At 53.6% G+C, this 18,717-nt stretch overlaps 7 protein-coding genes across 7 annotated transcripts; 4 read left to right on the top strand and 3 right to left on the bottom strand.

The window, feature by feature from the left end:
• Nucleotides 1-884: 884 nt before the first annotated feature.
• Nucleotides 885-1,412, top strand: PG986_007767 (uncharacterized protein; the record flags this gene model as incomplete). Its single annotated transcript, XM_066843989.1, has 2 exons — nucleotides 885-1,053; nucleotides 1,246-1,412. 2 exons carry the CDS (start codon nucleotides 885-887, stop codon nucleotides 1,410-1,412), a joined length of 336 nt encoding a protein of 111 aa, XP_066700101.1.
• A 706-nt stretch (nucleotides 1,413-2,118) lies between these two features.
• On the bottom strand, nucleotides 2,119-2,748 carry PG986_007766 (uncharacterized protein; the record flags this gene model as incomplete). Its single annotated transcript, XM_066843988.1, has 1 exon — nucleotides 2,119-2,748. The coding sequence occupies one exon, from the start codon at nucleotides 2,746-2,748 to the stop codon at nucleotides 2,119-2,121; it is 630 nt and encodes a 209-aa protein (XP_066700100.1).
• A 943-nt stretch (nucleotides 2,749-3,691) lies between these two features.
• PG986_007765 (uncharacterized protein) lies at nucleotides 3,692-4,280 on the top strand (the record flags this gene model as incomplete). The annotated part of the gene is made up of 2 exons (XM_066843987.1): nucleotides 3,692-3,826; nucleotides 4,164-4,280. 2 exons carry the CDS (start codon nucleotides 3,692-3,694, stop codon nucleotides 4,278-4,280), a joined length of 252 nt encoding a protein of 83 aa, XP_066700099.1.
• A 1,371-nt stretch (nucleotides 4,281-5,651) lies between these two features.
• Nucleotides 5,652-6,509, bottom strand: PG986_007764 (uncharacterized protein; the record flags this gene model as incomplete). Its single annotated transcript, XM_066843986.1, has 1 exon — nucleotides 5,652-6,509. One exon carries the CDS (start codon nucleotides 6,507-6,509, stop codon nucleotides 5,652-5,654), a length of 858 nt encoding a protein of 285 aa, XP_066700098.1.
• A 4,355-nt stretch (nucleotides 6,510-10,864) lies between these two features.
• Nucleotides 10,865-12,582, bottom strand: PG986_007763 (uncharacterized protein; the record flags this gene model as incomplete). Its single annotated transcript, XM_066843985.1, has 2 exons — nucleotides 10,865-12,278; nucleotides 12,332-12,582. The coding sequence occupies 2 exons, from the start codon at nucleotides 12,580-12,582 to the stop codon at nucleotides 10,865-10,867; spliced, it is 1,665 nt and encodes a 554-aa protein (XP_066700097.1).
• A 641-nt stretch (nucleotides 12,583-13,223) lies between these two features.
• Nucleotides 13,224-16,202, top strand: PG986_007762 (uncharacterized protein; the record flags this gene model as incomplete). The annotated part of the gene is made up of 1 exon (XM_066843984.1): nucleotides 13,224-16,202. The coding sequence occupies one exon, from the start codon at nucleotides 13,224-13,226 to the stop codon at nucleotides 16,200-16,202; it is 2,979 nt and encodes a 992-aa protein (XP_066700096.1).
• Nucleotides 16,203-17,312: 1,110 nt separating this feature from the next.
• On the top strand, nucleotides 17,313-18,695 carry PG986_007761 (uncharacterized protein; the record flags this gene model as incomplete). The annotated part of the gene is made up of 1 exon (XM_066843983.1): nucleotides 17,313-18,695. The coding sequence occupies one exon, from the start codon at nucleotides 17,313-17,315 to the stop codon at nucleotides 18,693-18,695; it is 1,383 nt and encodes a 460-aa protein (XP_066700095.1).
• Nucleotides 18,696-18,717: the final 22 nt, after the last annotated feature.

The following is an 18,717-nucleotide window of genomic DNA, read 5'->3' as shown; positions in this document are numbered from 1 at the left end:
ACAAGTGCCCGAGATCGGATTCCTTCGAATGTGCCGTCATTCCTATTTGCGGGGGATGGGAGGGGGAGGAGGGGGAGGATGATTCGGCTTCGACTTGACAACACTTTCCCCGTCGGTCTGATTCAGCTTACACATCATCACAGCAAGTAAGCCCTTATATGGTAGTGGCTCGTACAGAAGGACCAGAATACGCCCGTCGCGAGAGTAAGCCGCAAACGTATGCGTGCATATACTGTAGCGAGGCTGAGGCAAGAGGAGGGCGGGAAGCTGAGGCTTGGATAATCCGGAGATCGAGCCTTCGACAAGTCCTATCGTGTTACCCCATACGCCCAACTTTCGATAGGTCCCCATGGGCTGAGGGAGGGGAGGGGAACGACGTCGAGCGTCGCCGGGGACGAAAGTACGGACAGCGACTGGACGATGAAGTGATGCCTAGCATCATCGTGGCTTTCACCTCCGCCATCAGCAGACCACAGGAGTTTTTTTTTTTTTTTTTTTTTTTTTTTTTTGGCTTTCACTTGCCGGGCTACCCCGAGCTGAACGATGCGCGATCTTGTTGGTTCTCTCCAAGATATGCCCGAATGCGTATGTCTAAACACGAGCAGCGAAGTAAGCAGTTACGAGATGGGAATCGACGACGGGAGGGAACCAGCGGGAGGAATATGGAATCATGGAGTCAGGGGCTGAGAGAGCGACGGCGATGAGAAATGAGGTTCTGTGGTTATAAAAGGGGGACGACGACCTCCTCATGATGAAGACAGAACAGAACAGACTCACACTCAGCATCCAACAGCAGATTCAGACACATTCCCAACCAGCCTCACTTGTAAAGCACTTCACCATCTCCGTCCCAAGAGACCATCAACACTCCAAAACCTTTCAAAATGCAGTTCTTCACCTTCGCCGCCACCACCCTCTTCGCTGGCCTCGCCATGGCCGCCCCTGCTCCTGAGGCCGAGAAGAGCATCCTCACCGCCACCGTCAAGTTCGAGGGCGCTGCGGACGCTTCCTACACCCGCACTGTCGCGGTTGATGGTCACTCTCACGACACCTGTAAGTTGACAAATAAAACAGACAAAATACTTTCCTCGTCGGAACTTCCTCTTCCTCCTCCAAGTGCATAGAGGAAAAGACAGTCCCTTCCGTTTCCTCCTATGAAGCCCCCCTTATCTCGCCAGAGCCCCTGAAGCTGTCTACGTCATGCCACAACAGACCAAGTTACTAACTAACCATTCACGCAAACAGACAACTCCCTGAGCATCTCGCACATCAACGTCCAGGCCCCCAACTACGTCTCCTGCACCGCCAAAGGCGTCGACGGCAGCGTCACCACCGTCCGCGGCGGCGAGACCAAGGACGTCGGCCCGCCCCAGACCCAGACCAGCATCACCTGCAGCCTGACCACGGCATAAGCAAGCTCTACCTAGCTAGCTTTCTCTCTGCTGTTCCCAAGGCTACGCCTGTGCCTTTCCCCCCGGTTACTCCCCTTTAAGTCAATGGGTCTTGATGGATAGACGATGATGATGATCCAGAAAGGAGGGGGAGGACCCGGGGGACAGGACTACGGGCGGGCGGAGAAAGTAGTGGGCGGACAGGTATTCGCCAATGGGTTGGAAATGGGTAGCTGGTTTTCGTATATGATGTGTAAGCCAGTGGCGTATCGGGGAAGGCAAGGGGGGGAAGACATTCCTTTGGCACAAATGGATGGATGGATACCGCGGTATAGGGTATTGGTTGTTTTGCTAGCTTTCCGTCGCTCCTGGCTTTCATCAAAAGAATCTGTTGAGTGCTCTCTAAACCCTGATACCACGATCGATGACCACTGCGAAAGATTGAACACTGTTTTTACCAATTTTAGAATGTTGCCCGCTCTCGTGACATTGATGCACGGATTGCTTACGACACTGGTCCAGCTTCCACTTGGACAGTAAACCTGCCTGCTTCTGCTCTGTGGCTTGTTTCTCATGTCGAGTCGCAGGAGCCCCTTTTGAGTTGACAGCAGCACTGAGATAGTATTCTGCGCACGTACATGTTATTTCTACCAACTTACCGGTGAGCATTTACCTACGCTACCCCTATAACTTACCTGTTTCCTTCTTGCTTCTCATCAGCACCTTCCTACTCCTCCTCCTCCTCATCGGGGCCGATCACAAAGCCAGCTCCCTCGATTGCGCCTCCGTCCGCCCCCAACGCGCTCACGTTATCCGGGCCATCCCCAGCCTCGGTAGCGCGATCAGAGCCGCAGTAGTCCGACCCCTCATCTGAATCCTCGCCGTCTTCATGAAGCGACAAGGAAGAAAACTTCGCCTCGTCTGGGAGATCCGTCAGCACGGGCTGCAGCACCGCCGTCATCGGCGGCGAGGGCATGAAGCCCATCGGCATGGGGGACAAGGTACGGAACTGCAGGGATCCTGAGGAGCTGCTACCATCTTTCTCTTCCTCCACCGGCAGCTTCTCCTTCTCTTTCCCCTTCTCCCGCCGTCTCTCCTCGCTCCGATCCTGCTCATCCATCTCGACCCTGTCCTCCTCCTCCTTCTCCGGCGGGAACCACTGCTTGTCCTGGCTCCGGAGCAGGTCGCGGATGCGGATCCGCTCGGGGATGCTGGCCGTGGCGAGGCGGGCCTCCATGCCGCGCCGGATCTGCTGGTACTCTTCTTCGAGCTGGACGGGATCGAGCCGGTTGCCCTTCTCCGCATCCTCCTCCTTCTTTTGACGGCCGCCAAAGCAGCACCTGAGGCAGTCAAACATGTTGGAGGGAGTATGGTAATGTATCCTTGGTAAGTAGTCCGTGTAGTAAGCAACAATGGTTAGAGAACCAATGTCAAGTTTTTTATTGAAAGAATAATGCAATCGGTGTAGTCGCTTGAAGAGGTCGCAAAAATGAGTCAGAGCATGTCATCCCAACTGCCACGGCCCCTGGTTCTTATCAAGGCCACTACGTCTTTGTTTTGGGGTTTTGACACAATGTCATTCTAAACGCCATGGCGCTTTCATGACCCTACGACTGTGGTGGCATTCACAAGAAACAAAGAGTGCCATGAAGCTGGGCGCGTCCCACCGGTGAGCATTGTAGGCCATCTCTTTGTTCTTTGACATGAGAGCGACGGGACGCCCGAGATCTAGAACACTTCGCTGGTGGGGATAAGTCTGGCCAAAAGGGGCCCACGAGGTGTGCGCTGGAAAAGGGGGCTAGTACCGGATGCTGGTATCACATACTGAACCACGGAGATACATTCAGGATCTTTAGCCGGCGCTCTGACAGCTTCGCAGTTTGTTGAATCATTAGCGATGCTTGCATCCAGGTGATATGGGCATAACTTGCCGCACCATAAGAGCATATGTAACTCGCAGAATCATTGGGGGGGGCGGGCGAAGATATGAGAGCCTCGCTAATCATTGGAATTTGTGCTGCATACTCTAAGACTGTATACAGATGATTGATTTCGGAGAGGTATGCTTGCAACGCAGCACTCTTGAGGCCTTAGAAGCCCTGATATCCTTTTCTGAGACAAGATGGGATTTCCCCGCGTCTGACAGGTTGGAGAAACACGATGCTTGCTGTCAGCAGCTTGAGTCGAACAAATGTGTCAATTGTGTTTAACTGTGTACAACTTTACAGATATTAATAGACCCTCTAGAATCAACAACCAACCGCTCGATATGCGCTGGTCCAACACACATGGCATCTGGAATGGACGAGGATCCGAAACCGAAACCTGGTGCTTCGGACTCGCTGGGTTGGGAGATATTTTCGCCCAACGCGCGACGCGCGCGCAAGCCCAAGAAGATTCCACGATCCCGGTTAGCTACAGACAGCATCGTCGTGGTACGACAGTGTTTCGTTAATGGTGTGCAAAGCCTGACACACCACCACTGTCTCGACGATGGGTATAAAGAAGTATGGGAAACACCATGGAATTGTCAGCTTACTACCCACTCGCGCTCGCCTCGCCTCGAAAATCTGGGCAAGGAGACGCCGATGTTTTTGTGTGACGGCTGGCTGGCTGGCTGGCTGGCTTGTGGTGGTGGTGGTGGTGGTGGTGGTGCAAGACGGATTGATGGGGAAAGCTACAACCATTCACCACCATGTCGTGCCATATTGCCAACTCTCTGTGGTGCAACGTACCCCCAACACTTATAGTCTGCTTACTTCATATCTCAAGTCGTTTGAGTCGCCCGTCGTCTGTCTACCCGACCTTCTCAACCCTTGCAAGAAGAAGGGACAACCAACCCATTGCGAACCTGGATTTACTAGGAAGGATCGCAACCCTAAAGCATAATGACATCATTGACGTCGCTACAGAATTCTACGACATTTTTACGAGCACTCGCTCGAAGGTTTGTTGGCATGTAAATGATGGATTATGTCTCGGGGGGCACGGAACGATCCTTTCCAACCGCTTATGCCGCCGCCAAGTCATCCCTCTTCCTTCCATCAATGTTCGCTTCGAGTCTTTTTCTCGGTGCGAAAAAAAGAAAAAGAAGCTGAATGCCGACAGAGTGCATGCAGTAGTAGTACGTACGTTGATGAAACTACCTTATGTACTTAAAGTACAGTAGGTAAACGAATCCAAGTGCCGCAAACGGCCGATCACACACCCGCCGTAGCAGATTCCATCGCGCGCTCTCTCTCTCTCTCTTATCGTTACCCGGGGCCCCAAGCATCATGTCCCCCGGCTTCGTGCATCCCGTTCCCAAGAATGAAACTTCTCCGGCTGAGCAGCCCAACCCCTGGTGTAGATCATTTTCAGGTGGGGCGCGTCTATGTAGACGGCTCAATGCGACCAGCAGGACGGTCCATTTGCCATACAGCTGCTATCTGGATTCTAGATAGGTAGTAGATTCAAAGCGTGAATGGGAGTAGCATGTATACGTGGTATATGCACCACGGAAGCTGGGTCAATCCTGGCATCTCGCTATTCTAGCTTATGTGAGAGTGCCGACTAGGGCTGAACGGGAACTCTCCGTCGCAGCCGTGCCGCGTCTTGGATTCTTACTAGCTGGCTCTCTCACCAACGTCGTCTCCTTGCCTGTCACTCTCACCGAAACCCGGGGCGTATTGCATATATTGGGGCTCAAATCTACTAACAGCATACTTCGTGTGCATCACATTAGACACGAGGCCCATTTGACGCATGAACGGTTGTTTGGTCTTTTCTAAGGTTAACTATGACACCACTCTAGGTTTCAGAGAAACCCAGAAATCGAAGAAGCTGTCTCGGCATACCGAAAGAAGGGAAATGAACAAGTATCAAGGTCCAAGTCCCATTGCTACCTCCCTTCCATGGTACGCACGGCCTTCGCCAATTATTCCTTCTAGAAAATGCCCATCAGCCAGATACTTTGCACAGAACAAAGGGAAGCAATAGCCTTGGGCCTCGGCGGATATGTCCAGCTCAAAACAACCCCAAAAAATCCCTAAATAACCCTCTCTCAACGCCTCGTGGATGCTCGTCGCAAAGTACTTCCAATCGCCCAGTAGTTCATGAATCGACAATGTCGCAACTCTTTTGGTTGGCCTTCGGGCCGCATTGGAAAAAAAATAGAACGTCGTATAAGTATGTACAGTGAAATGTCGTAAGATAAACTGCCTCTCAGAATCCGGAAAAGAGTGGATTGTGAGTATTGTCGAGGCTCCGAATCAGTGTTTTCTAGATCCAGATCTCCTGCGGGCGATATGGCTCTGGTTGGAAGAACGTCGTGAAGAGACTCTGCACTTCCGCCGCGTATTCCTCCGCCTTGAAGCTGCAAAGGCCCTTGGAGGCGAGCTCCTTCTGCTCCTCCCTCACCAAATCCAGCTTGTCCGACACGCCGTAGTCCTCCGCGATCTCCGATACTTGAGCCAGCTCTTGGCCGAAGGGGTGGTTCGCGGGCGCTATGTCATGTCTCCTCATGGATCGCTGTCGAACTGGCGAAGAGATGGTCTTTGCTGGTGCGGTGGGAGACGCAGGCACTGCCGGGGCTACTACAGGCTTGCTTCGGCTGTAGGAATGTGATGAGACTGACGTCGCCGTAGTCGATGTGGACGAGGACCGGGACAGGGAGAAGCTGGCTTTGGAAGAGGCCGTGTGCATGGACTGGTTCGAGTACCGAGCAGCAGCCTGCCTTTGGGCCAAATTGTCAAAAGATGCCTTCTTGGTGTGAGAAGGTGCTCGTTTGGGGATCGAAGGCGCCTCGTTCACGCGGGGAGGGGGCTTTTGGCCAGGAGCAGTAAAGTAACAGGACAGGTGGTTTGGCTCCGGGTTGTTGGATCGCTCCTCGACCGAGGCAACGTCGGGGCTGGTAGGAGGCGAGGATGTGCTGGTACGAGCCTCGGATTCATCATCGGAGGTCTTGGATGCCGATGACGATACGGAGCGAGCTGAGAGGGGATTGAGATCTGGCGCGTTATACGCGAGCATGTTGGTCGTGTGGGTGAGCTCCATGGGCGAGGATATCTTGTTGCGAATAGATCCGGAATACCCGAGGCCCCGAGTCACCGTGTTGCTGCGCTGGGGGGGCGCCTGCATCTTTGAGATCTATCGACTGTTTATTACGCCGGGTGGTGAAGGCACGGGCGAGAGACATCTTGAGGGTTGCTGGCGGTGCGCTCAGGAAGTCGGCCAACTTGAGGGGAAGACTGATAGATTGCGAAAGCTCGAGCGGGTGTCGAGCGTAGCTTATCAAAGGATATAATGCGTGAGAAATGCAGATGACGACAGATCTGACAGGTGACTTCTGAACGGTCTGGTATGCCTCAAACGAGACAATAGAGGGTTTGACTCTGGAGGCTAAAACCTGCAGGAGCGATGCGATTTTCTGGTGGTGTGGGCAATGTGACAATCCTTGATCCTGTCAGAAGCGCCCAAGAGCTGCAGCAATAGGCGGCAGACTGCAGTTCTGTATCGTCGCGTGTCGCTCTGATAGCTCCCTCCTTTAAACTTGTCCCACAGCAGATGTCACCTTGATTTGGAAGGTGTTTTAGCGGTTTGGGGTCAGATGGGCCGCTTATTGGTGACAGCCTATGAGGTCCCGGGAAAAACAGCACCGTGACACTCGGTGTTAGTCAATGTCACTCGAGGATACACCAAATTCCAATGGTCCAGTGCAATGTTTGCCTTGTCCAACACCGTTCGACTGTAGCGATGGATCAAGATGCGCGGGTGATCCCAAAAAGTGGTCGCTGCAACAGCTTCGTTTCCTGCCGTAGGACCGAAAGTAAGAATGGCCGACACTGGGTTTGATGCGCAGCAGAGGCCCCTGATGGACAATGCGGTTAAATGGGCGGCCTTGCTGAGAGGCGGTAAAAGCCAACGGGGAAGAAGAATCGAAACGTTGTTGGGTCGACTGTTGTGTTGAATCCAAGCCAAAGGTCTGGGCCGAGATCAAAACAACCGAGACTTGATCGTAGTCTGAAGGTCGTCTTAAGGAACCGTTCCTTTCAAAGGTACGGACGTGGAGTGAAGTAGAAAGACAGAGAGAGAAAAAAATGCCGTGCAATTTCGACGGCGTGACGTATTGCGTTTGCTTGTGTTGTGTAAAGGAGTGGTTGCTTCTGCAAATTTGACCGAATGCAGATGCTTTTTCGCGTGTGGAATTCTGCGGTCGTTGCGTGTTGTTTTTGCTATAGCCAACTTCTTTTGGGGATAATGAATAGACCCGCCCGACTATATCAGTTTGCCGGATTGGTGGTGTGCCAGACAGGAAACAGTGAAACAACCAGGTTTCTCAGGGATTGTGGTGAATGGTAAAGTTTGGGTTGTGAGAGAAAAGAATGACTTCACGGGCCGGCGAGCAAGGTCGAAGCAAGAGACCTGCGTATCAAGCGACTAAAGAGAGTGACTTGTGGGAGAGGAAGTTGTGCAAAGTCGCGGCAACAGACCAAAAAGAGAGTTGGAATGTGAGGTGGACAGTCGTCGACAGATGCATGGACGACTTCGGGGGAGGGGAGATGGAGATGGGGACAGTCTAGGGTAATAAAATCGCGAGTGGGCCCAAGGATAGGTAGGCAAAGGAACCAACGATTTGCGGAGGGCTTCCAAGGTAGCGCCAGGGGGATCCTGGCCTAGAGCTTTCCTTTGATACTACACTAAGCAGGGCCTGGGCAGGGGTGGGGGAGAGGAAAAGGCGAAAGACTGCAAGTCTGCAAGTCGGCGACGGCGATCACAGAACTGGGTCAACTGCGTAGGCGGCGGCACACAATACCAACTTGATTCATTCTCGACTCACCTCCCTACTAATACTTGTCCTACAGCTCCCTAAGACTTCCATTAAATGCTTCCTTTTCTGTTTACTCCTGACTGAGCATTGCATGTGCCAGCCAGCCAGCCAAGAGAGCCCCTGAGCGCTGATATCAACTACACAAAAACAAATAAACATTCAGAGTGATCATGCTGTTATGTGTATGATTCACAGCTTTGCCGGGCTGGCCTCCTGTCAAAAGAAGCACCATCGACCCACGATGCACGCCACCCACCACCACCAAAGGCACTTACTGCTACATGGCTCCCCAAATAGGCACTTGCCTATCTGCTCGCTACAGCAGATTAGCGCAGATTAGCGGCAGGGGAGACGGCGAGAAAAGGGATGGCTCTGACGACGAACCAACAGACCAACACCTCATGCATGCACTCTAACGACGACAGCACCTGGCACCCCTTCAACCCGTCCCTTGTCCGTCCTCCCACTTGTCTGTCGCGCCTGCTCTCTGCCGGACCACGACGCTTTTTAGGCTAGAACTGGGACTGGTGACTGGATTCGACTGGACGGCGGACAAGCAAGCGCATCAACTCGGGCCTGATAGGCCTGTCCGTTCTGCGTGTGGCCAATCACGTTTGTTTGTTTCCCTGCTGCCCTCTCGTTTGCTGCCCACCCCTTGCTTGCCCCGCCTGGCTGAGCAGGGGTGGGTGGTTCGGTGCAACGCTGAAGGGGACTCACTGGACTCACTGGAAGGGAGAATGCAAGCTGCAAGTGCAAGCCAATTATTACTACTAGCATCTCGCCATGCAGGTACAGCAGGGCAGGTGCAGGCGGCTTGTACTACCGTGGCCGCGAACAGTTGCCGATTGGCAAGCTGTAGCCCCTTCCAGTTCCCGTTCCTGATTGAACCCTGACAAAGCCGAACGAAAAAGAGAATTGTACTAGTCGGTGGAAACGATCGTCGTCGCTCCATCTGCAGGTTAAAGAGGTGTGTGTACACTCGGTACATGGCATGTATTACGTGGTCGTCGTCCATTGTTTGTCGCACCACAAATCGTTGCTTCTTTCGCATGAACCGGCTGGCTCCCCTCAGGTCGAACGAAGACTAAGTCAAGTGGTTTGGATGTGCTGTGCGTGCGTCAGTTGGCCTCGGCGCTCGAAATTGGATCTGATTGCCAGGAGCCAGATGCCAGGGAGATTCATCTCAGGTCAAGCATTGCTGGAGCCGCCATGCGCTCATCATCAATGCGCCTGAATGGAGTTCAACTTAGGGACATGCGTGATGGCGCACCAGTCCGACCCATGCTGGGAAAAAGGGAAGCGGCCAAGCCCGATTCTGCCCAGTGCCCAGGGTCTGCCTCCACCAGGCGAAAAAGATCCCTCTTGGCCAACTCCCTCGCATTGGCCACGACCAGTTCCCGGCCCACGGCCGGCCTGTAGTTGAAACGAACGAGGCGTGGCTTGCGGGCGTAGTGATCGGTTGGCTGTTCCAGGGCCTGATTGGATATCTCCGATCCCAGTGTTTCATCACCCGTCACCTCTTGTCCAAACATGCATTATCACCACCACCCAGAACACCACCCAGAACACCACCCGCCATCATCGGTCGGGAAACGTCTGTTAAACATCCGGCAGGAGTGTGGGAGCTACACCGTCCACATTTACCGACAACTGACAACTCACTACCACCCCCCCCAAAAACGGTATCGCGCGCGCGAAGAGGGCACCTCGCTAAGCCTCACTACAGCACAAAGGCAGGCCTCTGGCTACTAACTTACTACCCGATGGTGTGTAGGATCACACAGGAAGGTCTGTTCCTCGACGGGGTGGCATCTAGGCACAGGATAACCATTCTCACCTGTCAAGTCTCCTCTTTCGAACAATCTCGACTCTATTGCCGAGTCGTGGCACAACGCCAATCGATGGCAAAAGGTGCACCCTCCCCCCACCAGCTACCGATCACATTATTCATGTCATGAACCACAAATCCTCACTATGGTCAGCCTGTTGCCTCTAGCGTTTTGAAAACCTTGCGAGTGAGTTCGCAGTCGTACGAACAAAATAGTCAACCCTAATGGCTGTACCGGAATTACACTACCTGTTTTTTTATACAGAAATTAAGAGTAATTGGAATTGGATATCTTGTTTACATTTTCCTTGTTCCCTTTTCCTATTTCTTATTCCTGGGTAAGTCGGTGGAATGAACTATAATCACTCTGTTTATTCGGCTGTATTGAAGGGTTGGCTAGTTTATTCGTACGACTGCGAGGTGAGCAACGACGTTCACGTTATAGTGACAGCTGTTCAACAAAGCCGAGTCATGTTCTGCACATGCAGTTTCTACGCAACCTAGGAATATGTGAGCACGTTGAATTGAAATTCCATCGGCACAGGTCTCTGGCATTCGAGTAGCACCATTCTTTTTATCTAGCAGTGGCGGATACGTCACACCTCGACACAACCGTATCCTGCGTGTCTTACTCGGGGTTCTGATTAACATACGATAGTGCTGACCGGTGGTATAATCCAGCTCCCGCTGCTATAAGTCATCTTTCACTGGTTCATCCCAAATGCACATTGGTTTAAGTGTCATCCAAAAGCTTGGATTGTGAACACGGATGATCGCTAGCTTGGGATTCCTAAAAGGGGTGGCTGACACACATGCCAAACTCAAAACTTCAACCTGCTAATCCTCATCCATCGAGTCCGCATCGTTATCTTGATCGTCCTCCTCGTCATCGTCCTCCTCATCCTCCTCATCCTCATCTCCCTCGTCCGAATCAGAGCTGCTGTCATCCGCAGCGACACCCACAAGTTTGTCTTCGACAAACTCCGCGTCAGGCTTGTTGGCCATCCTGCTGCCAAAAGCTTTGCGCACAGAGGCATTGGTGCTTGTGTCCCAGATGTGCATGGTGCCTTTACTTCCCGCTACGGCAAGGCGGAACGCCACATCGACATCAGGCGCGAAAGTTGCCGAGAAGACACGGCCGACGTCTAGGTTGCGTGACACTACCATCTGGGGGCCGGTGGGCGTTATGTTCCACAATTTGACGGTTTTGTCAGTGGAGCCAGTAGCCATGAAGCCGGGAATTTTGCTATTGACGTCAAAAGACGAGAGAGACTCGTCGTGAGCTTGCAGGGTCCACAGAGGCTTGCTCTCTGATGGGCTGGAGGGCGCATTCCGGGCGTCGTGATAGTGAATGATACCATTTTCGGTCGAGACGAAAAAGCAGTTCGGATCATGCGGATCCCACCTGACGTTCTCGACATCGCTCTCGACACCCCATCGATGCACTTTGGCGTCAGGGGCTCGCATATCCGCCGCGACTATCGTTCGATCATAGCTGCCACTCAATAGCACGGTCGACTCTACCGTGTGCCACGCAAGCGAGCAAACTTTGTCGGTATGGTAAGAGTAAGACTTGGCACACTTGGTGGTGTTCAAGTCCCATAACTTGACAGTCTTGTCGGCCGAGGCGGATGCCAGGAGGTTTCTGTGGTTCCTGTTGGCGGCCAGAGACAATACTGCATCAACATGGTACTCGTCGTTGGCCTTCTTCGACTTCTTCTTCTTCTTCTTTTTCTTTTCATCCTCAGGATTGCCACCCTGGCCCAAGATGGCGTTGGGATACATGCAGTCCACTGTGTCGAGGTCCCAGATTTCGATATCGGGGTCCATTGTGCCTATCGCTACAAAGTTGGCGGCTGAGCTCTGCTGCTCGACGGACTGCTTGCCAACAGCGACGTCCAGCCACTCAACGCAGAGCGGGATGGCAGGAAGCATGATGTCGTGGTGTACGTAGAGGTTATCTGCTTCATCCTCGTACACGTAGACCTCAAGATGCGCCAGCTCATCCTCGACCTTGGCGGCTAACAAGAGATTGTCCGTTGCCAGAATTTGGAGGTCCTCCCGGTCCTCGTCTTCGTCGTCTTGGCCGTCGGGTATCGTGATGTACGGGTCCTCCTTGTTGGATTCATAATACGCCAAAGACTTGACGTTGCCGAACATGTCCATCTTCTGTCCCTCCGGTTGGTCCTCTTCGTCGTCATCGTAATGTTCCAGATCGTACTCTTTCAGGTCGTCGTCATTAACGTCAACTCTGTGGTGGTGATTAGCGGAAACTCGATCTCTTGATTGGCACTTATTGCATACTCTTCCTCGTCCTCGTCCATTGCGCCATCTTTGGCTGCGTTCTTTGTGCTGGCGCCGCCTTCTTCCTGGACCTTTGCGCTGCCGTCTTTCTCCTCCTGGGCCTCTTCCAGGTCAACGTTCGCGTCGTCCAATTGCAGCTTCGCAAGCTCTGCGATGCGCTCGAACTCGGCCTCGTCGAAGGTGTACTTCTTGGGGAAGGGCGCCGCAAAGCCGCGCGGCACCCAAGACGCTGTTGTAATCATGGAAGACATGGCAGGCGATCGCTACTTCCCGGGCGACAGAATATTGGACACAGAACTCGAGACAGTTCTGTTGTTGCTGCCTTTTCGTAGAAAAATTACAGTTCCTGAGCTGAAATGCCCCGCTGTGACCGCCGAAATCAATACCTCTGGCGAACTTCCAAAATTTTGAAAAATTTAGCGGGGCTTATCTTATCTGCGATGCCCACCTACAGTAAATCAAAGTACTTGGTACCTACGTATTTTCAAGCTCAGCGCTCAGCTTCAGGGGTATCTTCTGCAATCCATTCAGCTAGCAATGGATGCGTGAAACAACAACATCTTGTCTGCAGTGTCTACATCTAGATCTTATATATTTGCATAGTTATTCACTTACCTCACAAACAGCTTTCATTTATGATGTCGCTGAGCAGGGAAAAGGCACCTATGAAATACATGTAGCTTAATATAAGGTTCTGGTTGGCTGTTACCTGGACCACCAATCAGCACCTCAGCACTAGCCACTGTCAGATCCAAACCTCCTTGAACGCTGCCCAGTCCGTCTCCCCCAGGTACCCGCGTACCGTACCGGAGTTACGTTACTGTTTTCTTCCCCTACTTGCTGGCAGCTTTCGGTGGACCCATCTCTCATCAACATTGCAATACTCGAGGCCATGGATCGCGACTCACGAGATTTCAGTCCCAAGCGACGTAAGGTCGACTTCAACCCCCTGCGGTCCGACGACAGATACTCATCGCTCCCTAAACGACCCCATCGATTCGCAAACGACGGCAACAATGGCTCCGCAACACCACGGAGGAATTTCGCCGCAACGCCACGGCAGGAGGAGTTCGATAACCGGAAGGAGCCCACGGTGAGCGCTGAGGACGAGACGGCACTGGACCGAGATTGGTACCTGGGCGACGAGAACGGCCACACTTTCGGCGACGAGTCGCACGATCCGTTCGGCAGCTACGACGCGACATGGGTGGACCAACGCCAGCGCGAGGAAGCCCTCGTCGAGAAGAAGTCGGGGCAAATGCGTCACATGAATGCACGGCAAATGCAGAAACAGAAGGATGTCGATGCTTGGGAGACGAACCGAATGCTCACCTCGGGTGTAGCCCAACGACGGGGACTCGATGACGACTTTGCCGACGACGACGAAGGCACCAGAGTCCACTTGTTGGTCCATGACCTGAAGCCGCCCTTTCTCGATGGCCGAACCGTCTTTACGAAACAGCTGGAGCCTGTACCCGCCGTGAAGGATTACCAGAGTGATATGGCCGTTTTTAGTCGCAAGGGCAGTCGTGCCGTCAAAGAGAGGAGGCAGCAAAGGGAGCGCCAGCGGCAGGCCCAAGAAGCTACAAACCTGGCAGGCACAAACCTCGGTAACATCATGGGCGTCAAAGAGGACGAGGGGGACAGTGCGCTGCCAATCGCAGCCGAAGAAGAGGCCAAACCAGCAGGGAACAAGTTCAGCGAACACCTGAAGAAGAACGAAGGAGCGAGTGATTTCAGCCAGAGCAAGACGCTCCGAGAACAACGCGAATACTTGCCCGCCTTTGCGGTGCGGGAAGATCTACTTCGCGTCATCCGCGACAATCAAGTCGTCATCGTGGTAGGCGAAACCGGCTCAGGAAAGACGACTCAGCTCACACAATTCCTTTACGAAGATGGGTACGGAAGTCTGGGCATGATTGGGTGTACTCAACCCAGGCGAGTCGCGGCTATGAGTGTAGCCAAGCGAGTGGCCGAAGAAATGGAGGTGACCCTAGGAAGTCTTGTTGGGTATGCCATTCGATTCGAGGATTGCACGAGCAAGGATACCGTGATCAAGTATATGACGGACGGTGTTTTGCTCCGAGAGTCCCTGAACGAACAGGACCTTGATCGCTACTCCTGTGTGATCATGGACGAGGCACACGAGAGAGCCTTGAACACCGACGTCTTGATGGGTTTATTCAAGAAAATCCTACAGCGGCGGCGGGATTTGAAGCTCATTGTCACCTCTGCCACGATGAACTCGAAGCGATTTTCCGAGTTTTTCGGCGGAGCGCCTGAGTTCTTCATCCCCGGGCGAACATTTCCGGTGGATGTTATGTTTCATCGATCGCCGGTTGAAGATTATGTTGACCAAGCCGTGCAACAAATCCTAGCCATTCATGTTTCCATGGGGGCTGGGGATATCTTGGTCTTCATGACAGGCCAGGAAGACATCGAGTGTACTTGCGAGTTGGTCAGAGAACGACTGAGCGCTCTCAATGATCCACCCAAACTTAGTATCCTGCCTATCTACAGCCAGATGCCCGCAGATTTGCAGGCCAAGATCTTTGACAGGGCAGAGCCTGGCGTGCGGAAGTGTATCGTCGCTACCAACATTGCCGAGACTAGTTTGACAGTCGATGGTATCATGTATGTTGTCGACAGTGGTTATTCGAAACTCAAAGTATATAACCCTCGAATGGGTATGGACGCCCTCCAGATCACTCCCATTTCCCAGGCCAATGCCGGTCAACGTGCAGGACGTGCGGGTCGTACCGGACCTGGAAAGGCGTTCCGGCTTTTCACAGAGAAGGCATACAAGGATGAGCTCTATATCGCGACCATCCCGGAGATCCAAAGAACGAACCTGAGCAATACAGTACTGCTCTTGAAGTCACTTGGAGTCAGGGACCTTCTCGACTTCGACTTCATGGACCCCCCGCCCCAAGAAGTCATCTCCACTTCTCTATTTGATCTTTGGGCCCTTGGTGCGCTTGACAACATAGGTGAACTGACAGACCTTGGCGCTAAGATGAACGCATTTCCAATGGACCCGCCCCTGGCAAAGCTCTTGATCATGTCAGAACAATACGGCTGCAGCGAGGAGATGGTGACTATTGTGTCTATGCTCTCAGTCCCCAACGTCTTTTACAGGCCAAAGGAACGCCAGGAAGAGTCGGACGCTGCTCGTGAGAAGTTCTTCGTCCCTGAGTCGGATCACCTGACCTATCTTCACGTCTATTCTCAGTGGAAGTCCAACGGTTACTCTGACGGATGGTGTACCCGCCACTTCCTCCATCCGAAGTCTCTCCATCGTGCTAGGGAAATCCGGACACAGCTGTTGGACATTATGAAAATGCAGAAGATGGAAATGACCAGTTGTGGCACTGATTGGGATGTAATACGAAAGTGCATCTGCTCAGGTTACTACCATCAAGCCGCCAAGGTGAAAGGAATTGGCGAGTACATCAATCTGCGCACATCAGTTACGGTGCAACTGCACCCAACAAGTGCTCTGTATGGCCTAGGTTTCTTACCCGACTACGTCGTGTACCACGAACTCATCTTGACATCCAAGGAGTACATGTCTACCGTCACTTCAGTGGACCCCCATTGGCTCGCCGAGCTCGGCGGCGTCTTTTACTCAGTGAAGGAGAAAGGCTACTCTGCACGAGAGAAACGCATAACCGAGGTGGAGTTTAACCGGAAGATGGAGATCGAGGCAAAGATGGCCGAGGACAAGCTGAAAGAGGAAGAAAGGATACGGAACGAAGAGGAAGGTTCCAAGCGCGTTAAACCGGCTGCAGCTGAGAAAGCAGGCAAAAAGATCGTCACTTCGGGTGCTGTGAAGAAACCCGCCGTCAAACGGAAGGCTCGGGGATTCTAGCAAAGATGCTGCCAGCACGTCCTCAACTACTGTCTTGGGGTAAGACAGCCTCTAGCTCAGCATGCCTAGTCATCAGGAAGCGGCCTGCACTGAAGCCAATCTATATCAAAATCACCAATATCGGATTGAAAAGAATTCTATCTCTCAAGTACCTGGGTCTAGTTTGGGACTGGCAAACTGTTCCGGGTGCAAATCGCAGTGTCTGGAAGGTAGGGGACTCGCTGGTTCCTCCCCTCACGCCAAGAAGCTTCCCCATAAAGATGGCAGACGGGGCCCCTTGCTGTCATTGGGCGGGAGGTGGTAATACGGCCAATAAACAAGTGTCCTTCCGAATGACCATGCCCACGATGCAGGAAAATACGGGGCTGTCTAAGACTGGAGGCTGATACACCAAAGTCACACTTGATACCTACATTGGAATCATCCGACGACGAACAACCTACCTGCTGACCTCGGATATGCAAGGCTAACTTTGACCCGGCAGCTGTCATTCAGCCATCCACAGGCTGACTTGAGGGGGTTTTCTTGTATATATTACACGGTCAAGTCCCCATATTACAGATGTGGGCAGACGATAGCATAGAACGATCCAAGGTTTCTCGAAGCGTCATTGCTTACTCTCTGTTTCTTCATTGTGCAAGTTCGCGGCGCAAGCAGCACGTCAAGGCCCTGGTTCTCAACATCAACCTTATCCAACTTACTTTTTCGCTGCGGAAACTTTGCACACGATCCTCTATCCCCCGCTTCGGTTCACTGCTGCATGATTTCAGCTCTGCAGGAAAAGGACGGGGGTTCGGGAAGGAGAAGAGGACCCGTGTTGCAGTCCGCACACTACGAAATGTAGGTGCGAAAGGGAGAACTGCCCATATTCTGGATAGATACCTAGCCATGACCAAAACGACGAAACAATCTTCTGAACCATTAGTGCGACAAAACAACCATAGTTACCAAGTGTTAGCTTCACGGACCGAATCAAGGTTGGCCACCATAAGCAACGAGAGCATGCCTGGAATGCTGTTGGAAGCAAGAAGTATACCTGTCAAGCTCCCGAACGTCTCTACGTCAGCCCCGGCACGTGTCAAGCCGGGCCTAGAAAACTCGCCCATCATCATGGCCGAGGTGCTCCAGCCAACATCATCATCATTACGCCCTTCTTGCGAGACTCGCCGTCGCCAAGAGATGGTCTCGTCTTCGCTGTCCAGAAAGCGGCTGCAGCCGCGTCAGCAGCCGCAGGCCAAGGCCGGTGCTGCCCAGCGGCCCTGGCAGCCCTGTAGGAAGTGCGGCAAGTCGTACGTGCAGCTACCCCTCGAGCTGTGCAACGAGTGCGACAAGAAGCTGTACTGCACGGATCCGCCGCAGAAGATCCGCCTGGACGACAAGAGGCCGCGGCTCGAGGCCGAGCCGCTCGTGTTCCCGTCGTCATCGCCACCGCAAAAGCTTAACGGGGGCTCGACAAAGTTGGAGAAACGTGGGAAGAGGGACGCGAAAACTCTACCGAGCATTGAGACGGTGGTCGGGACCCCCGTTGTAGTCAGACGGTCGAGCGTGGAATCTGCGGGCATAAGCGACGGCCAACGCAGCTCCAATGATAGTGCTGTGAGAGAAAGCAAGACCGTCGTTGAAGAAGGGAGTGTTGGCGACACTTCCATGCCCCAGATGCTATCATCGCCGAAGCCGAGCATACGGCGGAAACCAGTTGCCACGCCGATGAAGGAAAATGGTGGACCTGTCTACGAGCTGCCTGCCGAAGTAGCACTGGCACCAGTCGAGCAAGAAAACCGAGGCCGAAGCATGCAGGGTAGGGACGACGGCCCCCTCCTGGTTCTACAGCAGGCACAGCAACAACAGAAGCGGCTATCACCACCAAGACCAGCACCAGCACCAGCACCAGCACCAGCACCAGCACCAGCAGCACCAGCACCAGCAGTAGCAGTAGCAGTAGCAACAACCATAGAAGCGAGCCCACCGCCGACGCCGCCACGGCCGCGGACCTACCTGCTCGCCCAGCCGACGCGGGACCCGCAAGCCAGCTTCGCGCAGCGCGTGGTGCGGGACGCGGGCGGCCCGCTGAGCGCCGAGCGGCAGCGGGTGCTGGCGCAGGAGCTGGGCCGGGCGCAGGCGGAGCTCGAGTGCTCGCGGCGCGCGGTGCGCAACCTGAACGAGGAGATGGCGCGCGTGGGCCTGCGCAACTTCCGGGCCGACGAGCTGCGGCGCCTCCAGGAGGAGAACCGGCGGGTGCGGGAGCACATCAGCACGAGGGCGTCGGCCCATGCCGGCGCCGAGGTCGTGGAAGAGGAGCGGCGGCGGCGGCGGCGGCGGCGACTGGACTCGAATTTTAGTCATCAGGAGCATCAGCATCAGCATCAGCAGCAGGGCCTGGACCTGGAAGTGTTCTTGGAGAAAGGCGCGACGAATCCGGAGTCGCTATCCCAAGTATATGGCCAGCTTTGCGGACAGTGCCGGGGTACTGTCCAGGGTTTTATCGAGTCTTGAGTCGAGAGAAAAGGTAGTCGAA

Source organism: Apiospora aurea (genome assembly GCF_038362705.1).
Source record: "Apiospora aurea strain CBS 24483 chromosome Unknown utg000005l_segment0_segment0, whole genome shotgun sequence".
Classification (NCBI taxonomy): domain Eukaryota; kingdom Fungi; phylum Ascomycota; class Sordariomycetes; order Amphisphaeriales; family Apiosporaceae; genus Apiospora; species Apiospora aurea.
Note: the sequence above shows the minus strand (reverse complement) of the source record. Positions and strands in the feature narration are given on the sequence as shown.